At 40.6% G+C, this 22235-nt stretch overlaps 2 protein-coding genes across 2 annotated transcripts; one reads left to right on the forward strand and one right to left on the reverse strand. All coding sequences in view use genetic code 11, as the record gives it.

Moving 5' to 3' along the window:
- Positions 1 to 2858: 2858 nt before the first annotated feature.
- EGR_10297 (Tyrosine-protein phosphatase non-receptor) lies at positions 2859 to 18470 on the reverse strand (the record flags this gene model as incomplete). Its single annotated transcript, XM_024499546.1, has 16 exons — positions 2859 to 2938; positions 4632 to 4893; positions 5723 to 5797; positions 7325 to 7417; positions 7490 to 7796; positions 8091 to 8503; positions 10406 to 10469; positions 10601 to 10689; positions 12261 to 12348; positions 12604 to 12724; positions 13613 to 13710; positions 14826 to 14904; positions 16794 to 16836; positions 16909 to 17025; positions 17281 to 17457; positions 18429 to 18470. 16 exons carry the CDS (start codon positions 18468 to 18470, stop codon positions 2859 to 2861), a joined length of 2148 nt encoding a protein of 715 aa, XP_024346050.1.
- An 852-nt stretch (positions 18471 to 19322) lies between these two features.
- On the forward strand, positions 19323 to 20949 carry EGR_10298 (EF-hand domain-containing family member; the record flags this gene model as incomplete). The annotated part of the gene is made up of 10 exons (XM_024499547.1): positions 19323 to 19445; positions 19483 to 19597; positions 19633 to 19782; positions 19817 to 19899; positions 19936 to 19998; positions 20042 to 20127; positions 20160 to 20337; positions 20373 to 20478; positions 20514 to 20674; positions 20878 to 20949. The coding sequence occupies 10 exons, from the start codon at positions 19323 to 19325 to the stop codon at positions 20947 to 20949; spliced, it is 1137 nt and encodes a 378-aa protein (XP_024346051.1).
- Between the last annotated feature and the right edge of the window lie 1286 nt (positions 20950 to 22235).

Genomic DNA, 22235 nt, shown 5'->3' on the forward strand with positions numbered 1-22235 from the left:
TAATCATCTACTTTTCTAACTCACTTTTATTTCACCTTTTTTCTTAATTACTTTCCTTTGTTTTGCATATGAACATGTGAGTCCAACACTAAATAGGGCGTGAAATATCAGGATGGAGTGGGAAGGTGGAAAATGAAGCAGTATCTTTTTCCCTTCCTCCTTCTCTCCCATCCTCAAGGTGGAAATCTTCCCACGCAGTACGAGATGCTGCCTTCTCCCGTAAGCATTAAAAACTTCTGCCTACTTATTCACTAGTCTTGACGACTCTCAAGACAAACTGCCCCACAGATTGGCGAGTTGTGTTGGTTTGCATCAAGGAGGGAGATGCCAGTTGCAATTCTTTGGCTGTCAGGAAGTGAACGATTCCTTCTGGTGGATCATTTGACAATAACCACTGATGCTCTTGATTGCTTAACAGTGGAATACAAAACCCGACTATTGGTCAGTAAGCAGTAAAAAACGAAGAGTTTTTAAGGCAAGTGGTAGAAGTTGGGGAAAAATTGTCAGTCCTTGAGGCATGTCAAGTGACACCAATTTGTTTAGCTTCCACAGAGTACTCATTTGGGAAAGGTGTAAACACCTTTTTCATCATTACTCACTGTTGACATTCCTTAATTCCTTTTCTAGGAAAAGTTACGGAACATGATGGTCTCTTCTCTCTTGCCTTGGTGTATCCCATCTACCCAACACCCAAATCAACCTGCTTGTTTCAACCACCTCTACTCAGTGCTTCGCACTACCTCTTACTACACCTTTTCCAAATGCCAGACAGGAAGTTTATGTATCTTTGAAACCGGGGCGAATTCGATAAGTAAAGCAGACAGGCTCTAGTCGAGTTCATCATTTTCAGAGCACCTTATGTATGGCAATTCAAAATATGGCGAAAGTAGCATATAGCGCAGCAAAAAGGACATTACACATCACAGAAGTGGTTGCAGCAACCACACGAACTTCCTTTGTCCTCTTAATACTACCTGCACATGAATTTGAACGAAACAGTGAGTGCTTGGAGAGGCTGTGACAAAGAAGGCAACACTTGATGATAGCATGTGCCATCATTAACAAAAGGGAATCACGTCATGGCAATAAATTAGTGAGCTAGTACTATGACTTATCTATGTTTAATCCGATTGGTTGTTGACTTTGTTTTTGAAAGGGAGGCTACGGGTGTGGTTTGGTGGGTTAAAACCATTTAGTAATTTCATACTACATAGTTTAATAAAAACACTGTGTGGAATATATGAGATGGAGTTCTTGGCAGTTATCATGAGACTAGGTTTGAGTAAAATTGCATCTCATTTTCAGGCTTATCATGCAACTACTGGGTACATTCCAGCAAGTTCAGAGGTGAAAGAGAGTGATAGACTGTGCAGTCTTCAACATTGGCTCGCCTGTCCCCCACGGACAACGGCCTCAACCATAGTTTCGTGAGGTGCCGTCTATCCTTCACTTCTTCATCTCCATGTTATGACATGTTCAGCAAGCTGTAAGCTCGAAATTCTTGTCTTAATATCCATCCTAAATGTCACAGCATTAAGACAGCTAGTGTGCATAGCCAGACACTCAAACTCCGTGTTCAACAATATAGCCATTAACTACCAAAGTGAGGTAAGCGACATGTGGAAAAATGACACCTCCTCCGCGTCTTTGGTAGCTGAATACGATCCAGACATACAGCGGGACAACATCGGAATGGTAAGAAAGTGACTATCGAGAAAGATTACTGCGAATAGGATCCGTGAAAGCCTCACTTTTAGGCAAATTTTGTGATGACCAACACAAAACACGTAGGACAGGAAGAGCTGCATGGCAGACCGATGCTTGTGTACGTTATTAGTTCAACGATGCAAGCCCTTCTATCAGGGCAGACTTTTGTAGCCACTTTGGTATATTTGGTAGAAAAAAAGATTCACTTTTTAAGGATTTGTTGGTATTTTTTACCATGTTCTAATGTTACACCTTTCCTCTTGTGCCTTTCCATATCCACGAGCACTGGGAAGTTGCCACGGTTGCACAAAACCGTAAAAATCAGCAGCAGAACCGTAAAACTATCAGTCTGCGCCTAAACAATTAATCAGGTTAGATTTGCCTGACGGTAATTTTAGCCTACTCAGTACTGACAAATATGACAAATCCACTTCACATCGCCTGGAGTGCCGAGGCAAGTCATTAAGACAAACCATAAAAAAACACTTCAGATGAAGGTTATAAGTCATTCATTAGAGAATTACTGTACTGGAGAGAAAAAATTACTTAAAAATGAGCATGCTTCTTTCACCTTTCTTTTCTTTGGACTTTTATGAACACGTTTAAAGTCGCTAAGGTGTGTCATTTCAAGACTCTCCGTGTATAGTGCTTGGGGATTTTATCAGAGCATACTTTAGCTATACAGGCTTTTTAATCTTTGTAGATTGCATCTCCATTGGGATAAAGCTTGCTACGAATGCGCGAAAAACTTGAAATGCAACGTTGGTAACAGTGGCAAGCAAAGTGGATTCACTATCAAGCCTGAGCGTCATTTCAGATGCCCAAATCTACAAAGAAAGGCCCTACATATTTGGTCGTCGCTTCAATTTCGCTTTCCACAAGAAGGCAACTGGTAAGTGACGTGATCTCAAACTTAAGCAATTTCAAACCGTAGAGCGTGGAGGTGACTACGACCCTTGTTATGAAGATATGAGAAATGCGTAAATGAATGACACCGCATACACGTTTCTGGCACCTGAATGGAATTGTGATAGGTGATGGGAAAGGAATGAGAAGAGAGCAAAGTGACAAAGATTGAAGAGTTGCATCAACGACTTTGGGATTAAATGTCCTTCCGCCCCCGCGACAGTTTATTAGCTATCGTTTCCGATTCATGAGTATTTTTGAGGTTTTGCCAACCCCATGATGGCTGAACCAGAAGTGTAATAGGCGGGGGCGTGGGAGACGACTCCTAGAAGGAGAAGGAGGCTGCAGAGTGACTGCATAGACTATTAAATCTCCACATATCATTTAGCTGGTCGCCACCAAAGCTGTCAAGTCACACTGACGGCCTCCTAGATCATCTGTGCGTGGGTAGTGAACCTTCTACCACACTGGCATGGTTTATTACGACTTTGGAAAGAATTTGGTACGTTAAATATGCATTAAAGAGAACAAAATTCACAACTAACAAAACGTACTACTTTTATAATGACAGTAGCAATAGTTGCTATGTAGAAGGCATTCCTTTGACACATTTGGAGTAAGCATGTGAATTTCCTTATTTAAATTTAAAAGGAGAGAATAAATGTGTTCTATAGAGCGAAGTTAAAATTAAAAAAATGCAAGTATGATTTGGAAGTGTTTATTTAAGATTGCAGCTTCAACCTGAATCAAATGGTGGTAAGTGGCATGCAAGAAATTTCTATGAATGAAAACCGAATTTATGTGAGGAAAAGAGGAAAATTTACGAAAAATATTAGCAAAAAAAAAAGTCCGTTTACGGAAACAAATCTTATGATTCTAAATTAGGCCATATTTATTCCGCAAAATTGGGTCAAACAACTATACATTTAAAAATGTATTATTTATCTTAATAAATCCTTAGTGAGTAAATTTTAGAAACTGTTCGATCAAGCTAAGAGTTATTTGCATTTGAAAACGATGGCGTTTTAAAAGATTTCCTCAAAAGTGGGTGAAAAATCCGTTCTAACACGCCCACTACCGGGATCCCCCTTAAAGGCAACTCGGCCACGGCAACCACCCAGAAAAAATGAGGATTTTCTCCTCACACCAAGAGCATCCTACGTCTCCTTACTATGTTGTTCAAAGCTCAACCAATGCGTACCACCAGTTATCATGAACTAACATAGAACGCACGCCCCATCTTTTTTATCCATGTGCTCATGTAGAAAATTTGTCCAGTCTCATTGACACAACTCTGACAGGAACGCATGGTTGGACGCCCATTCAGCACATAATAGTAGCTGAAAAGGCAAAAATCCATTTTCATAAGAGGATGGAGCCCGCAGTTCGTGAGTTCCCCTTGAAGATTAACTATTGCAGTCTCCCAAGCTAGCAACACATCTTCCTCCATGGAGGTGCGACTTATTGTCACCTCAGAGAAGACTCAGTACGCGACTTATGCGTCTTGTCACAGTCAAGAAATTTCACGAGGCATCTGTCACTACATGAATGGCATTTACTATTGACCTCTAAATGTCTTTCCACCACATTTTAGAAGCGTGGAAGCTGTTAACGCTAACTGTCTGCTGCCGACTTCAGTGATTTTAAAGCATATCTTACACGACATGATTTTAGCAAAGTTATTCGTTGCAGTCGAATTCACTACTGGGATTCTTTTTAAATAGGGAATAGCAGTGCCACTGAAGATTTATTGTGCTTTTTGATTATGATTTTATTCACAATCGGATAATAGAAAGGAATTTTGTTGCTCCATTTTATATGCATCACTTCATAGTGGTGTATTGGGAGAAGTAGAGTCTCCGAAAGCGGCTACCTTGGTTTCAGAATACATCACACAGGGTCAAGCTTGACCCTTATCTAATAACCAAGCTGTTAAGAGCCAACTCAATGGGTGACCCTCTGCGATAAGTTCGCATTCTTAAATGACTATATAGTTTGTAAACTCAAGAACTGCCTACCTGAGGGCGACTTTTCCTCATTAATTTTAGGCGCTAGACTCATCCCCGCCCGTGAGTTCTGTCTAACCTCTTCAGAAAGATGGTCACCAGGACGATTGGGAAAAAAGGCAGTTGGACGCTGAAGTACGACATCTTCGCGAGTGGTTGTGGCACCTTTGGATCCCGTGTCTCGCTTCTTTTGGAGATTCTTCTCTGGAGATGATTCGTTGATTGACGGGGAATCATCGGCCTTTCCTTTCTCTTTTTTAGGCATCGGTGATGTCTAACATTGAAGCAAAAAAGGAAGGGAGAGTGTTGGCACGCCCAAATGGTTTACCCTCACAGCTATCCAAAAAGGCGTTCAACCGTAGTGGTAACTTGCAGGTGTGTTCTATTACCAATGCCAATTGCTGGGTCAGTTCTGACAACGCTTACTAAGGGGCTAAACAACTGCGCTGGTGAGCACGTACATGTCACGTGTTGTAGATGACAAAACAAGTGTCTTGACAACAATATCGGAGGTGTGAAACCTCCAAACACAGGGCAGTAATTGACATGATGGACGGCTCGGCCAATCAGGGATAAGAAAATTAAAAGATACCGCCATTTCGAAGTGACCATCCCGGATGTAGTAGTTCCGTTACCAGACTACAACCCAGCACAGTCTTACCTGCAAGCATTCAGCTGGTGCCTGGAGCACCTAATCCTAAGTAATGTATGCATAACCCATCGTGTAGCTAAAATGTTTCATGGGAACGGAGAACACAATCGTTCACAAGCATGTGGAATTTCGAAAGCTTGGCACACATATTTACACGCACACTTTGACCACCAAAACAGCTTTTCGCTTCTTGCCAGCTCAGGAGAGTTGCATGGCACGCTGAGTTGAAGGAGCACATTGACAGGAGAGGTCAGAATTTTGCGGATCACATCATTACACTTGGCAAAATCTCACTCCGATTGATCCTTACCTATTGGATGGTTCAAGCGGATTAGGAGCCAAAACCGCGTCTCAAGTATTAGTAAATTAATGTAGTAGGAGACTGATTGGAAGATGACTAGAGGTCCAACGCCTAAACGCTTATAAAACCAAGGATTCATCAAAACCTCACTTTGTACTCAATGCTAAAGTGAGCCTGTTCTGCGGCTTGACTTGAGAGTTCCATATCGACACCTGCACCTCGATGCTTTACATAAGATAGACTCGGCGAGGTTATGGATGATCATATGCGGAAGAATGAAGTAGGATCTCAAGCAAAAACCGACTCTAATACACTTTTCTAATTTAATAGCCAGTTAATGAGTAAAATTTGAAGGTATTTTGCGTCTTTACACTCAATGAAACAGCAGTAATTACTAAATTTTATGATCATAATAGATAAGTCTGAAATAGTTTCAGTTTTCCTTCAATACAGTACTTCTTGAAATAGGGGATAAACGTGATAAAAAAGGAGTGTTTGTACTTTAGAAGGAGTGCATTTTTAGGACTCTAATACGGATCGTCATGAATCAATTTGTGGATACCTCCAATGGCAATGGAACTGGTACAGGATGAGGATCGTGATGCTTTCAAACAATTATAAAAGTCAAATTTACAACTTATGGACGACATTTTACATGGCAACTCTGTATAAATAAGTGAATTATCAAGAGGCCTTAAACAGCTGCACAAGTAGGACCAAGAACTGGCACTTGAATAGGGGAACACGTAGGATGTATTTAGCGGGTGTATACGAGACCAAGAGAATAGACTTTGGGGGATTCAAGAAGAAAAAGTGTGCTTAGTTTGAAAACATGTACACAGATTGAGAAATTACTTCATTTTGCTGCGATTCAGTATCAAATGCGCTCCCAAAAGACTTGAAGAGGTCTGCCACATCCCGGAAGGGAGAATAAAAGTGGCTATGGTGTACGATTATCATAGCAAGAAGTACAAAGTGTGGCTTCAATAAATCTTCGTTTTCTGAGCTAACAGTACATGTGGTAGGTGCTGTGAACAAGTAGATTTAAGGCCGGTGAGAATCGCCACTAGGCTGTGCAACGACATCTACAAATGTCCACTTCAATTAAGCATTCTTTGTAAAAAAAGAAAAAACAAATGTAGACAGGTGTAAAATTGCTGAATGCTTCAAATTAAGTGAAAAAGTGTGATAAAAAGAGATTCCTATATAACGATGATGCTTCCCGCTTATTAGAAGTTGCCTTACCAAAATTCACCAATGGGATTTGAGCTATTCGATGGGTTGTAAGAAGGCACTGTAAGCAACTCAAAACGCACCCTGCAAACAATCCGTTTAGAAAAACGATGTGATCTTTTCTCGGGATTTTTGAACCTCTTCGGAGGAGACATACTGGTAGGCTGCGCCTGCGATTGTGTGTGTGCATGCAGGCGGAGGTTTTTTTTACTCAAGTCGGTGGTGTTATGAGATTGTGGAGTCGCTGTCTCTTATAGGCTGGTAGCCGCGCGTGAGTGTGTCTTATGCTGAGACGATTGTGTATGGGTGTAAGAAGTAGCAACCACTAGTAACAAATGCCCTTCATTTTTAAATTTCCATTAGGCCGATTTAATGTCACGGCAACAAGCTGAAGGCGTACTGTCGCTAGGGATTAGGTGAATACCCATTTAAACAAACTATCTCCTATAAAAATCTCCGCTAAAAATCGAATAAACGGATAAATGAATGATAATGGGCACATATTAAAAGGCAACATACTTGAGGAGGAGTATTTTGATTGTCTGTAGCACTCGATTTGATTTCTCCTTCCAAATCCCAGTTATGTGATGGAAGTAATTCGTAGTCCTTTACCTAAAAGGAAATGACAAACTTGATTCACAAAACTTCCTCAGAACTTCGAGTAGACTAGTAGGCCTTCTCTACCCTGGAAAGCGGTGGTACAGAGGATCTGAACTTCCGAGGAAATGCGCGATCATTCTTGCCAACAACGACCGGTTTCGTCTCAGTTGAAGGTAGACACTGAGGTCCGTTTATATCATGGTCAGGTGTGGAAGTCATGTGCAAATCCGTCGATGAGTTCTTCGGCAACGGAGAGGCCTCATCCAACAATGAAGGCACACTTTGCACGCCGAGACTATCTCCCGACTCGTAGGCATTCAGCCGACCCACTGATTGCGTTCTCCCCGGCGCCGCAATGCTACGACGACGACTAAAACGGCGGCTTACACCTCTGCTTAAAAGGAAAGAGGAAAGTGGTAATCGTTCTCCGGGTGGTTCATTCACCATGCCACCAATCAGTCTGGCTCGAATCGAGATAAAATGAAGCCAAAGCATGACCGATCATTTTACTAAGCCAAACCTCAAAGCAATGCACGGAAAAAGTGTCCAACCGAGGTGGGTGTGTAACTTACCGCAAAAGCCTAAAAAATTTAAGCAATAAAACCCATGACACACAAGATCTCCAGGGCGGCCAGTTGAATAATTAGGTCTACGTAATTATCACTAGTAGCGAGGTGATATACACCTGAAAAATCCTTGTTCAATACTCTTGGAGCGCCGACGCAGTTCCAGCAGCGTTGACATGGTGCGCTCCAGACCGACACCGGCTGTTCCCGTGCTGAAACTACGATGAGATGTAGTTCCACGCAAGCGAAAGAAGCGTGAAAAGCCGCTGGGAGATGAGGCGGAGGGGGAGAGATGGGTAGTTGTCGAGATAGGTGCGCCTTGAAAGCCGCCATTAAGAGTGGGGAAAGCGTGTCCACTAGAGACAGGCTCTCTGACACGAAAGAAGGCATGGCAGGTCACTGCAGACTGCCAGAAGACTTTGGCGCGTTTAGCAGAGTCGAAGAAGTAGGTAAAAGTGAAATTTTGCTTGCCATTCGCAGCACCTTGGGAGGTTTCAAGCGTAGCGTCCAATTTTGACAGGCTGGCGGGCCGCTGATGGGAAAAGATGGTAACAGTTAGACAATATCAATGGAACTGGCTTCCATGACCTCATATTTACTTATGGAATTACATCTTCCTTCGAAAATTTAACATACTTATGATTTTTTTGTTCTTTCGTCTATGCCAATAGTCGCTTTGCCTTTCTATGGGTCGGTAATGAGCCTTCCCTCATATTTACATCTTAATGGATGACCCGGAGGGCTGCACACCTACAATGACTCATGATATCTGGAAGATTTCAAGCACAGATTCTTTAAATGGGGACAAGAGATAATCTCTAGATGTATGCGTCTAGTTGAATTAATACTGGAACGTGAGTTTCTTTGACCTTACTCACCAAAATTAAATTTGCATTGGCAGCTTCTGCAAAGAAACGTGGATTTAGCACTTGGAGCGAGCGTTATAGGTGCATACTCCATTTCATGTCATTGATAGGCATGAATTAGCACGGTTTTACTCCCCAAGTCTGTCTCAGCGGGAAATCGTGTACTAGTATAGCCATTCGGACGTTTGGGCACATTAAAAATGGAAATGTCAGTAATTCTTTCAACCATTGCAACTGTTGCTGAAAAGCCAAAATCCGATGCAGTTGGCCCCTTTAGACTGAGAGGATGCTACAGTTAACTTGTTTTTCTCAGTTCAACTGACCTAGTTGCGAGATGATAAAAGAGGTTATTAAAGAAAGCAGTTTGCATACACGTTATTCTTCTGAAAAATATGCCAACACATTTGACGAATCATTCGCCATTCCCACTACTTTTTGGCTGATAACCTCTACTAAAGCAAAACAGAAAAGGACAAATAATGGATATAGCCAAAAAGTTCATTTAATGATTCGAGAGGCGGTGGAGATTTGCCAAAGTATTATCTCATCTGGTGAATGGACTGGAAACCTCTAACCCCACCCATAGTAGTTGTTACTGAACCACAATTCAGAATAGCCAAAGGATGATCACAAGAAATATCCAATTGGGTCGTTTCTAAGACGACCAAGAAGGTAAGACCATTGTTAATTCGATTTAAGGCAGCATAGGACCAACTTCACAAGTGATAGGATAAAACGATATTGTAACCTCAAGGGGAAGTCTGTGATAATATGGCTGAAGAAAAACATTTTCTCACCCCTGGATTAGAATAAATGCTAGTGTCTATAAGGTGCTTCAGGTATCTTGCAGTCAATGGTTTATAAGTTAGCCGGAGAACTTGTGCGTTATTTTGGTTCACATGATAGATCGCTGAACTCCATTAAAGAAGAGAGAGCTGAGTGTCAGTAATGTATAAAGTAATCCGAGATCGACTTATCAAGAACAATATGCAGTATTGTTCAACGTAAGCAATGTAACAGCTAACTCACATCTGCATCAGCTTTGAAACTCATGAGTTTAACAGATAACAATACGTTATAAAGACGAGGCATGCATCTTAAACTGTTTGCTGACTGATTAAGCGACTAAATTCTGATAAGAGATGGCTCTTTTAATTTCGTGTTTCAACATTGAATGAATAAAAGTGCCTTTGGTTTTTCCAAACGATCTGGTCACCATCTATCCTGCACCTTGAAAGCATGCACTGCTTCATTTTCGGAAGGCTTTGTCCGTTTGCTAATGACCAAAAAATAGGACTAAGAGCTATCCATTGGATCTGGCAAAACCCAAATGTTTTTAAGAAAACGCTTTTGGAAGTAATTAGGGGGAATTCCAAAAGTGATTTGGTACACGGAAGGCATGGAATTAATTACTTTGTACTATCCCATACCTGTCTGAAGGTCAAGGCCGCTAAGAAGTAGTGAAAATAAACCATTTTTATCACATGCCGAATATGTACTTTAAAAGCGCCAATAATGTATACTATGCACCATTTAACGAAGCAAATAAATAAAGAAGTACAACTTACCGGTCGATGCTTGAGACTGACTGAGAAGGTTTTCCCTGAAAAGGCTATCTTTTCAACATTCTCCCTGGAGGCAAGAAACATTGTGATATCTCCGGACATTTCTTTTTATATTAACGGGAAAAATTATGTTCTTCGTGAACTCTATACATAAACAAACATAAAAAAGTGATTTGACTGCTTGGCGAAATAATTTACCATACGTAGAGAAAAATTCTCCGCGCATCTCGAAACACACAAAGTCCCTGAGCAGATACACCGATTCGTAGCTTCGTTCGGCTCCGATCCTATCAACGAGTAAAAAAGGCTTGCTGCAGAAAAATCTTTCATTTAATACAGGAAATTCAACAATAAAGCTAACGCAGGAAACGATACTCGCCCTAGGCTTGAAATGCAAGACAGTGATAGTAAAGGTGTTAGTAATTTGATCCTACAGGTAGGAATTTGTGGGTTAGCTCCTTTTTGTAGTAAGTATATGTGCTCTGAAGGTGTAAAGAAGCAAATTTGTACATGAATCATAACTTCTTTTAAAATCTGGCGCTTGTAAAAGGAACCATTAAAAAGCATGCCTCTTCGAGGCCTTCAAGACGGCATTGAGCTACTGGCGCATTTTCATAATTTCCCAAATTTGAGCAAGGGACTAAAATCATGTTTTGATCAAAAGATAAAGGGATTCTTCATTTTCAATGCTTTTTAGGTAAATCATGCAATAATTCAAATTAAGGTCACCATGTACTTTACCATCAATGACTCAAGGATAATTCAAAACACTTTGGCAAGTAAGCTGAGTAAAATGATAGCACCAAGCACAACCTTCAAACTGCAAAATTTCTGGAACATTAAAGTCATCGGAACGTGGGTCTTTGGGAAAAATTGGTCTCGTTTGAGAAATAGTGGGATGTGGAAGTTGTTGTGCCATCAAAAAGTACCGTAATGAACAGCGGTGTTCAGGGCAAACCAGGATTTTTGGATTTAGAAAAACTAAAAAGAACAGAATTGATAGCACACTTATCACACTTTTTTTGGCATAGAAAGGCGTGTCCACACGGGTTGACCAACATGAGATAGCTTGCTCCACTTCGTCGTCGTTAAACCTAGTGCCCAGTTTGGGGTTGCTTATCGAAACTGAAGAAGTTCATGAATGATCGTGGTCATTATCTCCACGATAGCATACACGGAGACGAGAAGAGTTCCACCTATCGGTCGCATATTCAAAGGATCATCTGTTGGAAACGTTAGGAACCACCACAGGCGGGCGTGTCACCGATGGAAGCGTGGCTATCCTTAAAATAGTCATGACATTCATTCAAGTGCCTTGCTGTGGCACAGTTTGAAGTCTTTCGTGAATACAAGTAGATATCTAAAGTTCTTCGTTTTGCCATTTTGGTTCAGCACCCAACACGAGTTGTTGCACACATGTATCCACCAGCAGCTGGACTAACTCCAAAACACGTGTGTCGGCTATCACCAATGCATGTGGTACCGCCACACTAGCACACATTCTGCAATTGTAAATTCAAAGGTCGCCTATTTAAATTTTCGCGAAAGATTAGAAGAAATCCTTTGGGTTCGCGCGTCACGAAATCTATTCCCTTGAGAAGTGGCCTCTTAAGGCCATCCGCTTAGTTTAATTGAACCCTCGGATTGCTGTACCAAATACCGTATCGCCATTTTAATTGACTGGTCTTATTCGGCCACCGGATTTCATTGTCTTTCAGATCAAGAATCCAAGTTCCCAGCTTCCCAGTTCGCACAAAAAAGGAATTTGACTCAATACGTCCTTTGAACTCAGCCAATTATGGAGTAGCAAGGTCAAGAAAATCCGCCAGATCAAAGGGTAAAAAAAATCAGTACTTACTGTCACCTCTTGTGGGTGAATGCCGTAGAGCTCAAGACGCCTTGCCATGTAGAGGTACTTTAACTCCGCCGAGGCAGGAACGTAAGAGCTACATGAAAAAAGTTAAAAAACTAAACGAGAACAGGATCCTCGATGGAAATGAATGAGTAGTTAAAGATAAATGAGTAGTTACTACTAGAGCAACCAATCATTGAGGTAATTACTCAATTAATAATCCTACCAGTACATTACGACTGAAGCAATGTTGTGGATATGCACCACTTGAATGCTGACACATTATTGAGACCCTAATAGGAAGGAGCATAAGTTTTGTATTTAAAGTCATTATTTTCCTCACTCTTACCGGAAAGACTTATGAGCTTCAGCGGCTTCAGCTTCGAAACCGGACGTTTGGTTTGGCACCAGACGAATGTGACTCACGTAGCCCGGTTTGCAGTCCTCTGTGGAATAGTCGCCGAGTTCACCTGGATTTTTGACAAGTCAAGGTTATTGCATAAGACCCTATTAATCTTTCATAAAAGTTCAGCATGCGTTGCTCCTGTATCGTTAAATTTGAACGAGAAACAAGAATTAGGCGACCACATTTCCCACATTTTATCATAACACGGAAGAAGCTCGTTAAAACCCGTGGAGATTCTCGTGAAGGTCGATAAAAAGGAGTTGAATGTTAGCTTCGGTGGAGGAGAAAAATCGGGCAATTATGCTCAAGTCACCCATTTATGATTAAACCGGCCAGGTAAACCATCTGTGTATTTATGTCTTACCTGCTGACAGTTCTGCGGTCTCTAGATGACATGACGCTAAGCAGGTAAATAAGAAACCTCCTGTCTGGCGATTTGTCGGATGCCTTGTAACCTCCCAAATACTCCTCACTCTACTACTAAATAATTTCTAGCTCCACCGATTACAAAGGAGGCTATACTACACTACCGTCATAAGTAGGTGCTTGAGTAAATGAAATACAAGGGTCAAAGGTCAAGTCAAGGGATTAGACTTGAAAATCTGGTACTTTATCCTCATTATCCATAAGGAAGTACTCCATTAAATTATCACCTGACCTTCTTGCAGGCATTTGAAGCTAGCTACAGGAATGGGGAGGCGCCGAGGTATAATATAGCTAGACATGACAACACTTTCAGAAGTCGCCAATAGGCATAGGTGAGGTCACAACTGCATGCAAATCGCGTGAAAGTAGTCGAGTAGTCATGTGAGTTAAATGCCAATTCACAATCGACTCCTTTTTTTCCAGTAGAGAAAAAAAAATCGAAAACAAAGAAAAATCATTTGTCAATCGCCCTTTTATGGGCACTTTTTGTGCGTCGCAAATAAGACAGTAAAACGAGTTTGCTCACTTTGAAGACAGAGACCAGCCATTTTAGCCAAAATGGGAGTCGGTGCAACCAAACTGCCATTGAGCACATCCTTTCGAACTTGAAGGTAAACCAGATACCTAGGAAGGATCAAATTTTCGCACTACATACAAATCGAGAGAATAACTTTCGGTTTTTCACTTACTAACACTGTCTTGTGAAATGGTGTGCGTTTAAATACACTCCTATCTACTGGACTCTTGAGTCTTCGCAGGCCATGACTACTAACTCTTCAACCCGTCTATACATTATTAACAAACTTCCCTCTAAACTACTACGTCTCCAAAAGCAATTTGGAACATTTCATTGGTGGCAGTGGTAGGCCAGTTCGACCTAAACGTCAGTGAAGGCAGATACCTCCTGTAGATGGCTGAATTCACGAGGACGATGGAAAGGTTAAAGCAAATTCTTTGACTTGGCGAGGCCCAAAATTATGAGCTTAGGGGGTGAGGATTCAAAGAAGCGCATTTGACCTGCGATAAGTGCTCACACTATGCCCCCTGAACACGGAGTCGGCGAATAGCGTACGCCTCTCAATCATTTTTCTGTCAGGCGAATGACACTACAAGAGGTTGGTGGGTGAAATAGGCTAGCTGTAGAATATCCTCCAACCGCTTCCCAAATCCTCCTCCCTCCTCCTGATATGTTTCGCTCCGAAGATGACGCGATGTTCAGGGATCTGAAATGAATCGGAGACGGGCAGTACCACTGACACACTGCCACGTTTAAATGTGATTTGTCGAATTTTCTGCTTCTCTCTTGGTGTCGCATCTGCCGTCTCTCTCTTCCATACTGCTGTGCCTTATCACATCATCATGGATAAATAAGAAACCTCATTTAAAACGCTAGAATAGCATGAAGAAGGTATGATTTAGGAGCATCAAGTGTAGCTGTAACACTTCTACTCACACATGAAATTAGCATATATCATCTAGGTGCCAATTTTTATGCAGGTAGTGTACCAATAACCCTCACTACTACCAATCCGCATGTCAAAAAGATTGGTCAATAAACATAATCAAGAGGATTGTCCTTAAAGTTCACTACTGTCCAGAATATAGCAATGTGTACCTCTGGGTTGGGGTTGTACTTTTCATGTTTGTTTTGTGCAAAAAAATACCTTTTCTACGAATAAAGAAGAGCCTGTTCTAATGTCTGTGAAGGGACCAATAATATCCTCCGCTAATTGAGATACCTCGTGAATTCTTCTTGAAGCCAAAGCGGGTCAGGAACGTAGAATTTCACCCGAAGCCACAACGTATGCGTAACCGTACCTGCGGAAAGGAGGATCCAACTGGCATTAAATAATTGTATTCAAAGGGGCAGCGGTACACTCAAATTAACCGACCAATTCAAAATGGAAGAGACAACTTTTGATGCAAAAACTGGATTTATATATTCGTGCTATTTCGGCTAACCTCGAGAATTAACTACCAAAATAGGTTTTACTGGGCCATTCTATTCCCATTTTGAAAGAGGGTGGGAGAGGGAGAGAAGGAGGAAGGTCATTAAGGACTAGATAGATTGATGATGGATGGATAGATAGAGAGGTAGGCAGATAGGTGGATAAATGGGGAGATGGATGGATGAATGGAAAGACAGGTAGAATGTAAAACGGACAGTTGGGAAACAATAGCGATGTAGAAACGAGGGTAGTTTGCACCACATTTTTGGACTTTAATAGAGTTCGCTAGCTGTTGTCCCAGTGAAAAGGATGGTAGTTTGCAATAATGAACATATTTAATCACAATAATTCATTTGATTACATTTTACTGACGTCCGCACGGAGCATTACCATTATTAAGGCGCATTTTGAGCATTATAAGGAACTGGAGCTTAACCATAAAACGGCACATGGCTGACACACTGCTGTTTGTTAAGGTCATTAAGTGGCTTCTCGTCGAGACTATTTTAGAACTATGCTGGTGAGGTAAGTGTCTCAAAATGTTGTACGATTTATGACCAGCAGCCATGAGCCAATTCAGTCGAAACGTTTAAGTCCATTTAGTTGCCAAGTTAGTGAGCCAATTATTTAGTTAAGAGATAGGATGCTCCAGACTCGGTAGGAATGTGTATTTAATCCGCAGCCCCCATCTTGTCAGGCGGTCTGTTTCAAGGTCCATAGCTTCATAAATAAACTCACTGAAGGGGTCTCTACTTCAGAGGAGAGGCGATCGCTGAGGCAAATTAGATATTTTAATCCTCAAGGTTGAAAATAATTGCCAGTAAACTCTTTGAACAATTTCATCCGCTGCTTAAAAGCTAAAAATGGTTGTCTGCATCCTCCTTAGGACTAAGCACATCTTACACCTATTTATTGTTCCAAACCCAATCTAGCTGTTTGCAACAGATCGCATGAGCTGAGAGCAAAATGTCGTATTTGAAAATGGGAGCATATCACGCTGGTAGCGAGTGTATTTCTTCTCTGTTCGTCAACTTAAGTGGGCTCCGTTAGCGATACTTTATTTAACAATGCCAACATACTAAAAGGTGAATGAATGCATATTTGGATCGTTATTTATGTATGGTAGTTGTAGCCCTTGCCACCTTACCCTTCCACATTATTTCAAATCATTTCCCCATAATTAGGGGCAATAGGGTTGTGAGAGACATAAACGTATACGATCGGTTAGTTCACTGCCTAATCAGTCCACCGTATCCAGAGCTGGCTGCTGTGTACACCACCACATCCATGAGTGATTATGCAAAGGTGGGTGAGTAACCACAACGGTTCAAGTGTTAGTGGACGACTACAACAACGTAGTGCGCAATCACAGTGGCATACTTCTCTCTCTGACTATAAATGTGTCTGTGTGTGTGGTGTGGGCTGGTGATTTGGCACAGTCCCGTTGCGTGTAATTGCTAGGCGCATGTGCTCATGCAACCCGTTTAATACTCTGCGTACATAAATATCTCTCTGTCTATGGAACGGCCACTCTCTCTAAATAATGCCGGCAGTTTTATTGCTTAATATAACAGGAATGTGTACTTTTCCCGTAGCTATGCGCTACCTAAATACTAAGATGGGCATGGGACAGTAAAATTGTCCCCTACTAAAACAATTATGGCATGAAAGTCAACACTCAGGCCCATTTGCATAATGTGAGCCTGTATATGAACTAATGCCTCAAAAAATATCTTGAAGGAAAAAAGGCGCAATTACCTTTTAATTGCTTTTTCAGGGTCTTCGTGGGATCCAGCCACCGCTAAAATGTAAATAATAGGTGGGGTTATGCAATATGACCTTTAAAGCTCCGTTGCTGTTTGAATAAGCCTACCAAGATAGGACCGGGATTGCAATTAAAGTCATTGTATTGCAGGCCGAAGAAGTCACGTTCAAGGAGTTCAAGGAAATCAAAGACTAGATCGATGAGTACCTGGCCTCGAACATTCTTCTGAAGCACACAAAAAGGTAGTAGACAGATACGTGTGTCGGCTACATTTGTTATTCCACCAGAAAGATGCAGGCGTGTAAAAGGAAAAAGTCTTAAGATATGCGAACTTGAGGTCTGTTGGGTTTGACTCATCGCTGTGACTTTGCCACTCATGACAAAGTCATACCAGCCTATTCAATGAGGTGGATTGATGAAAAAGCATGCAGCCGTGGAATAAATCGGCCTTCTAAACATATACAAAAGAAACCAACGTACGTCGAGCTTAAAAAGTTCTGACTTGTCGTCCAAGAAGATGACATTGCACGTGATTGGTTTGAAGGGCAACCGGTAAGTAGGGTTTTCCGCTGCCGAAACACTGTAGCTCCCTTTCAGTCGTAGAGTCATTTCAGGATAATCGCATGGTTTCGTGCAATCGGAATAATTATAAGATGCCTTGAATAAAAATTTTTACCTATAAATGTAAAAGTCCGGGTAATTACCAACTGAATGAAATGGCATAAGAAGAAATTGCCTAGAAGTGGAAGTAAAACTATGAAGCGAAAATAATTGCAAACAAGAAGCAAAGTAGGTGGAATATAATGGAGTTGTAAGAGATCCCCAGATTTATGCACATGAGTTGCAGGAATTAAATGAGTATGAAACTTAAATCGAGTAAACACTAGAAACTGTGGATTATCAGTGAGGATTAATTACCTGAGTAATTTATCACCGATATTGTGTAAAAATGAATCAAGCAGCTGGTTATTCAAACTGCCCATTCAAGTTAACTAAATCACTCACAAAACAAACTACAGGATCAAATACGCAATAAATACACAATATAGAAGTAGATAAGAGGAAAATTTCCCATGCACGCACAAAATTAGAAGATCAAGTTAACGTGAAGTAGAATTTAATTTGGTTTGCACTTGATCAGTTACTACTTATTTAAAAAAACGCAGTGGGCCTTCCATATAAATTGCAAAAAATCCAAAATATTGCCAACTTTTGCCCAAATAATTAAAAGAAGAGGTAGAACCGAGGCACAGGCTGTATAAAATTCACAACGGAAAACACGATTTGTTTTCACAAGGACTGTACAGAAATGGATAAGAACAAGCCTTAAATCAGTAAAATGCAACTTAAGGTTACTTTAAAGAAGGTTTTGGGAAATGGAATTCACCAAATTCATCTTTGGTAGGACTGAATTATATTCAAGTAAAATTCATCAGACATAGCAAGAGAATAAATAGTCAGGTAAGACTAGATTTATTTGCATGTGCTTATCTATGACTTAAAGTGCAGATAAAACAAGGCCACAGACATTGCTATTTAATTGTAAATTATTTAGAAATTCATACAAGCCGAAAAATAACAGAAGTAGGATAGACAAAATAATACGGTAGATATATGAAGTGTCATACAGTCATAAATAACAACATTCCCTCGGATCGACCATTATACATGTTCAAAGTTAAACTGACCCACAGCGCAGAGTAACTATCGCCGAACAGCAAATTTAAAAGTGTTACTGTTTACATACGACAGCTAAAATACTATCAGCTGCAACCAATGTAAGTTAGTGCAGGATAAAACAAAGTTCATTTAACAATGGAGAGAAAGAAAGTGTACTTTTATTAGCAAAGCAAATAGAAAGTAAGAAAGGAGATCGACAAAACTAAGAAATTTAGTATTTTTAAGGCGAGAAAATAAATTAACAATAATAGGGAAATCAGTCAAAAAATGCTGCAACAATTGCATCATTTTTACTGCCAACACTTTTAGTTAGACCTTGGCATTCTTAAATATTTTGATTTCAAACAATTTGGCCGAATACAATATTAATCCAGAAATATCCTCCTAGAAATGGATAAAGGTTTCCATTAAGCCTGCAAATACACTTGTCTTTGCACATTAAGTCAATTTGGTACCGACGGAGCAAATAATTTCATTTCAAATCTAATTCTGTAACCTAGTATTCTAACAAACTTTGTTAAGCATATTAATTGTCAATGCATTAAGTACCTAGACTATCAACTCGAGCACTGCTGAACAACCGTACTCTTACTGAGATGGATTATGAACTAGTGACGTTTTGTAATTTATCCCTTTTTGTTTAGCAATATCTTTGAGCGACTGAGCATAATTTCACAAAATAGATTTGAGGTACTTGTGGACGGTGAGACTTACTGCCTTTGCTGATTTGGTAGTGCAACCTACTTGGCGTCAAATTACTCGTCCTTGAGACCTCCTTTTGTTTAGATCATCTGCAGGCTCACATGATAATTAAAGGCTGCTGGGTTTATTCCTGGTAAACGATGAAGATGTACTTTAAAAATGTATTTTTTGTGCTATCGGCAACGGTATCAACAGTGGGCTATTTCGGTGCAAAGCGCCTTCTTTGTTCCACGGTATTGTGGCAAACTGATCAATGGGGTTGTGTAAGTGTACTCTTAGAATGAATCTTCCCTCTGATAGAATTCTTCGAAGTATGACCAACACTTCCGACTCTTTGCTTCACGTGAATATTGTGGCGTTTTGTATATGACGCCGAATGATTTTCTACAATCCCTGTTTCAGGAAAAACCCCCTAGTATATTTCATCTTAAATGATATCAATATTTATAGCGAGTCAATTGAACTCTCTTTCGCCTGATGAGGTGAAGACAATATTGCAGAAAGCTGGACACTGCGGGTCAAAAAATCTTTTTCGTAAGCTTGGAAATCAGGGACTTATTTCCTTTACGGACTACTTGTTTTTGCTGGGATTGCTCAATAGTAGAATGAGATAAAATAACTGCTTTTTAACTAGAGCCGAGTTCTAGATATGAAGTTGCTTTTGATATTCTTGATACTGACTACAGTGGAGCAATTGATGCTAATGAATTTTCTATGGTACGTTCGATTATCGCTAATTTGCATTTGAATTAGCTTTATGGAGTCTCCGCTGGTGCACCTGATCAAATGCAATTAACTCACGATCGCTTGTCTTTAGTATGCTCTGTTCTTTCTGAAGTGCCTTTAAAAGTACCCTCAGGGCAATCTTTCTGATCAATCTACTCTTATGCGAGTTTTTTTTGGAAAGGATGGAAAACAATTGCTAAAGAAGGAGGATTTCTACAAGTATAATATCATTCGACTTTTCCTTCTTGTAGATTTATCGAAAATTTTCAAAATGAAATCCTCGAGGCCGAGTTTACTCTTTCCTCTCCAAATGGTGCAACCATCTCTCCCACTAATTTTGCTCGGGTGCTACTGCACAACACTGACCTTCCCGAATCGAGATATGATGAATTCCTATCGAGGTTACGTCGACTTCCAGCAAATGTGGAGGTTTAGTTACTTCAGATAAAATCGATACGTTGCAGATCACCCTTGAGGATTTCAAAAGGTTTTACAAATTCGTCAATCACCTTGATGACTTCCAAATGGCCATGAAGATGTATATGCTAGCCAATAGGCCTATTTCTCTTAGTATGAAATTAAACTTTAACTACCCTTTATTTAAGCTGAATTTAAGCGGGCCATTCGAGCTTGTGTGAACCTCGAGATTGGGGAACAGGCTTTACAAACCCTCTTCTGTATGTTCGATGCAGACGGAGATGGTCATATGAGTCCACAGGAGTTCATGGTTTTACTCAGAAACAGGCGACCTCGAGGAATCCACAAAGTGAGTTCTTTCTATGCAGTTTGTGTCTTTAAAAGTTCCGCCTCCGTTGGTGATTGCTTGATTTAATTTATGGACCCATCGGTCGCAATGTTCACATCAAAGTAGGGATCCCATTGATTAGCGTAAAGTTAAGCACCATACACTAATTTTTCCTCCATCCTCTATGTACTTCCAAGTGCTACGGTGGTTTTGCTCGATTTTAGAATGCCGATTTCAATCGAGGGATTTGGAAAGACTACAAAAAGTGCTTGAGTCGAGCCATACGTGAACAATAAGCTCCATTTGTTTTTCTTCTAAATCAGTCCTTTGTACTGATCTACCCGGGTTATCCTCTGCTATAACTTATCTGTGATATTTATTTTCACTAAATATAACCGTTGTTCTGAAGGAAAGAGCTTTACTAGAGTCAGAGAATGAAAATTGCCTGTATTCGCAATGTGGGTTGATTATAAACTCAGAGCTGGATATAGTCTTAGCAGATAACTTACCTATTCTGTCTAGACCTTGAAAATTCGTTTGTCTTTTTGATCCTATAATGCAAAGCTTCATTTTTTTAAATCAGTAAAGAATGGAATGATGATGTAATAAGTTATTAGCCGTATTATCCAGGGTTCCCACCCCAATTGAGTTGCTTTCATTAGAAAAGATTGGAAGCAAAAGGAACTTTTTCATACATTTAACTTTACTTACGTTGCTTAAGGTTGAGGTATGTTCGTCTGGGTCAGTAAGCTTCATCTGATATTATAAAGGTCGAACAAGCGTTCTCACTCCTGGTTACGCACAGATTTGCCCTTCGCCCATGTGCCGTAACCTTGCGACGATGTCATGCTTAGCTCCTCCTCCTCTCGGGAGGGGAAATAAAGTCAGTGGGTTTCCTTATCGTTTAGTTAAAATATGCTTGCCTCCTTGTTTATGGCGCTAGAGATGAGTGGGAGAAATAGCTAGAGCATATCGAAGAGTGAGTGAATGTGTATCTTCACATTAGGGATGTGTTAAAAGGTAGGAAAAAAGGCCTTACAAAGGTGATCGAGGAGTGAGCAACACAAAGTAGCAGCCGCTCGTTTCCAGGTAAAACAGGAGCCGTTGATTGTCTGTTCTTTGTGATCAGGATGCACTAAAAATGTGAGACGCTTAAAATTAATAAGTAGGGAATGGTGATATGTGAAGAGTTTATGGGGAAAGCACTCCGCTGCAAATTGAGCCAGAAAACTTATAGGGTTTTTGTAAACAAGATCGACCTCCATCCAGGGCTCTGAAGCTGCTGGCAAACAGAAACATGGTTATTTCGGTTAAAGAAAGAACCCTTTTTAAAAAAATACATTATAGTTAATAGAACCGATGATTATTTAGATTTATCACTCAACCTTGTAATCAAGATGGTCTGTTCTGTTTCACTGAAGAGATAAATGAATGTTCTGGGTTAGACACAGATCTGATCCCACCGCCATGCTTAATCCGAGGCTGAAATAGCTGCCACAAGTCAAAGCCGTTTTTAAGATGCATAATCGCAGATTCAGCACACCTGCCTTGAACTTTGCACATGATGAAAAAGTAGTGAAAG

Source organism: Echinococcus granulosus (assembly GCF_000524195.1).
Source record: "Echinococcus granulosus chromosome Unknown EG_S00206, whole genome shotgun sequence".
In the NCBI taxonomy this organism is placed as follows: domain Eukaryota; kingdom Metazoa; phylum Platyhelminthes; class Cestoda; order Cyclophyllidea; family Taeniidae; genus Echinococcus; species Echinococcus granulosus.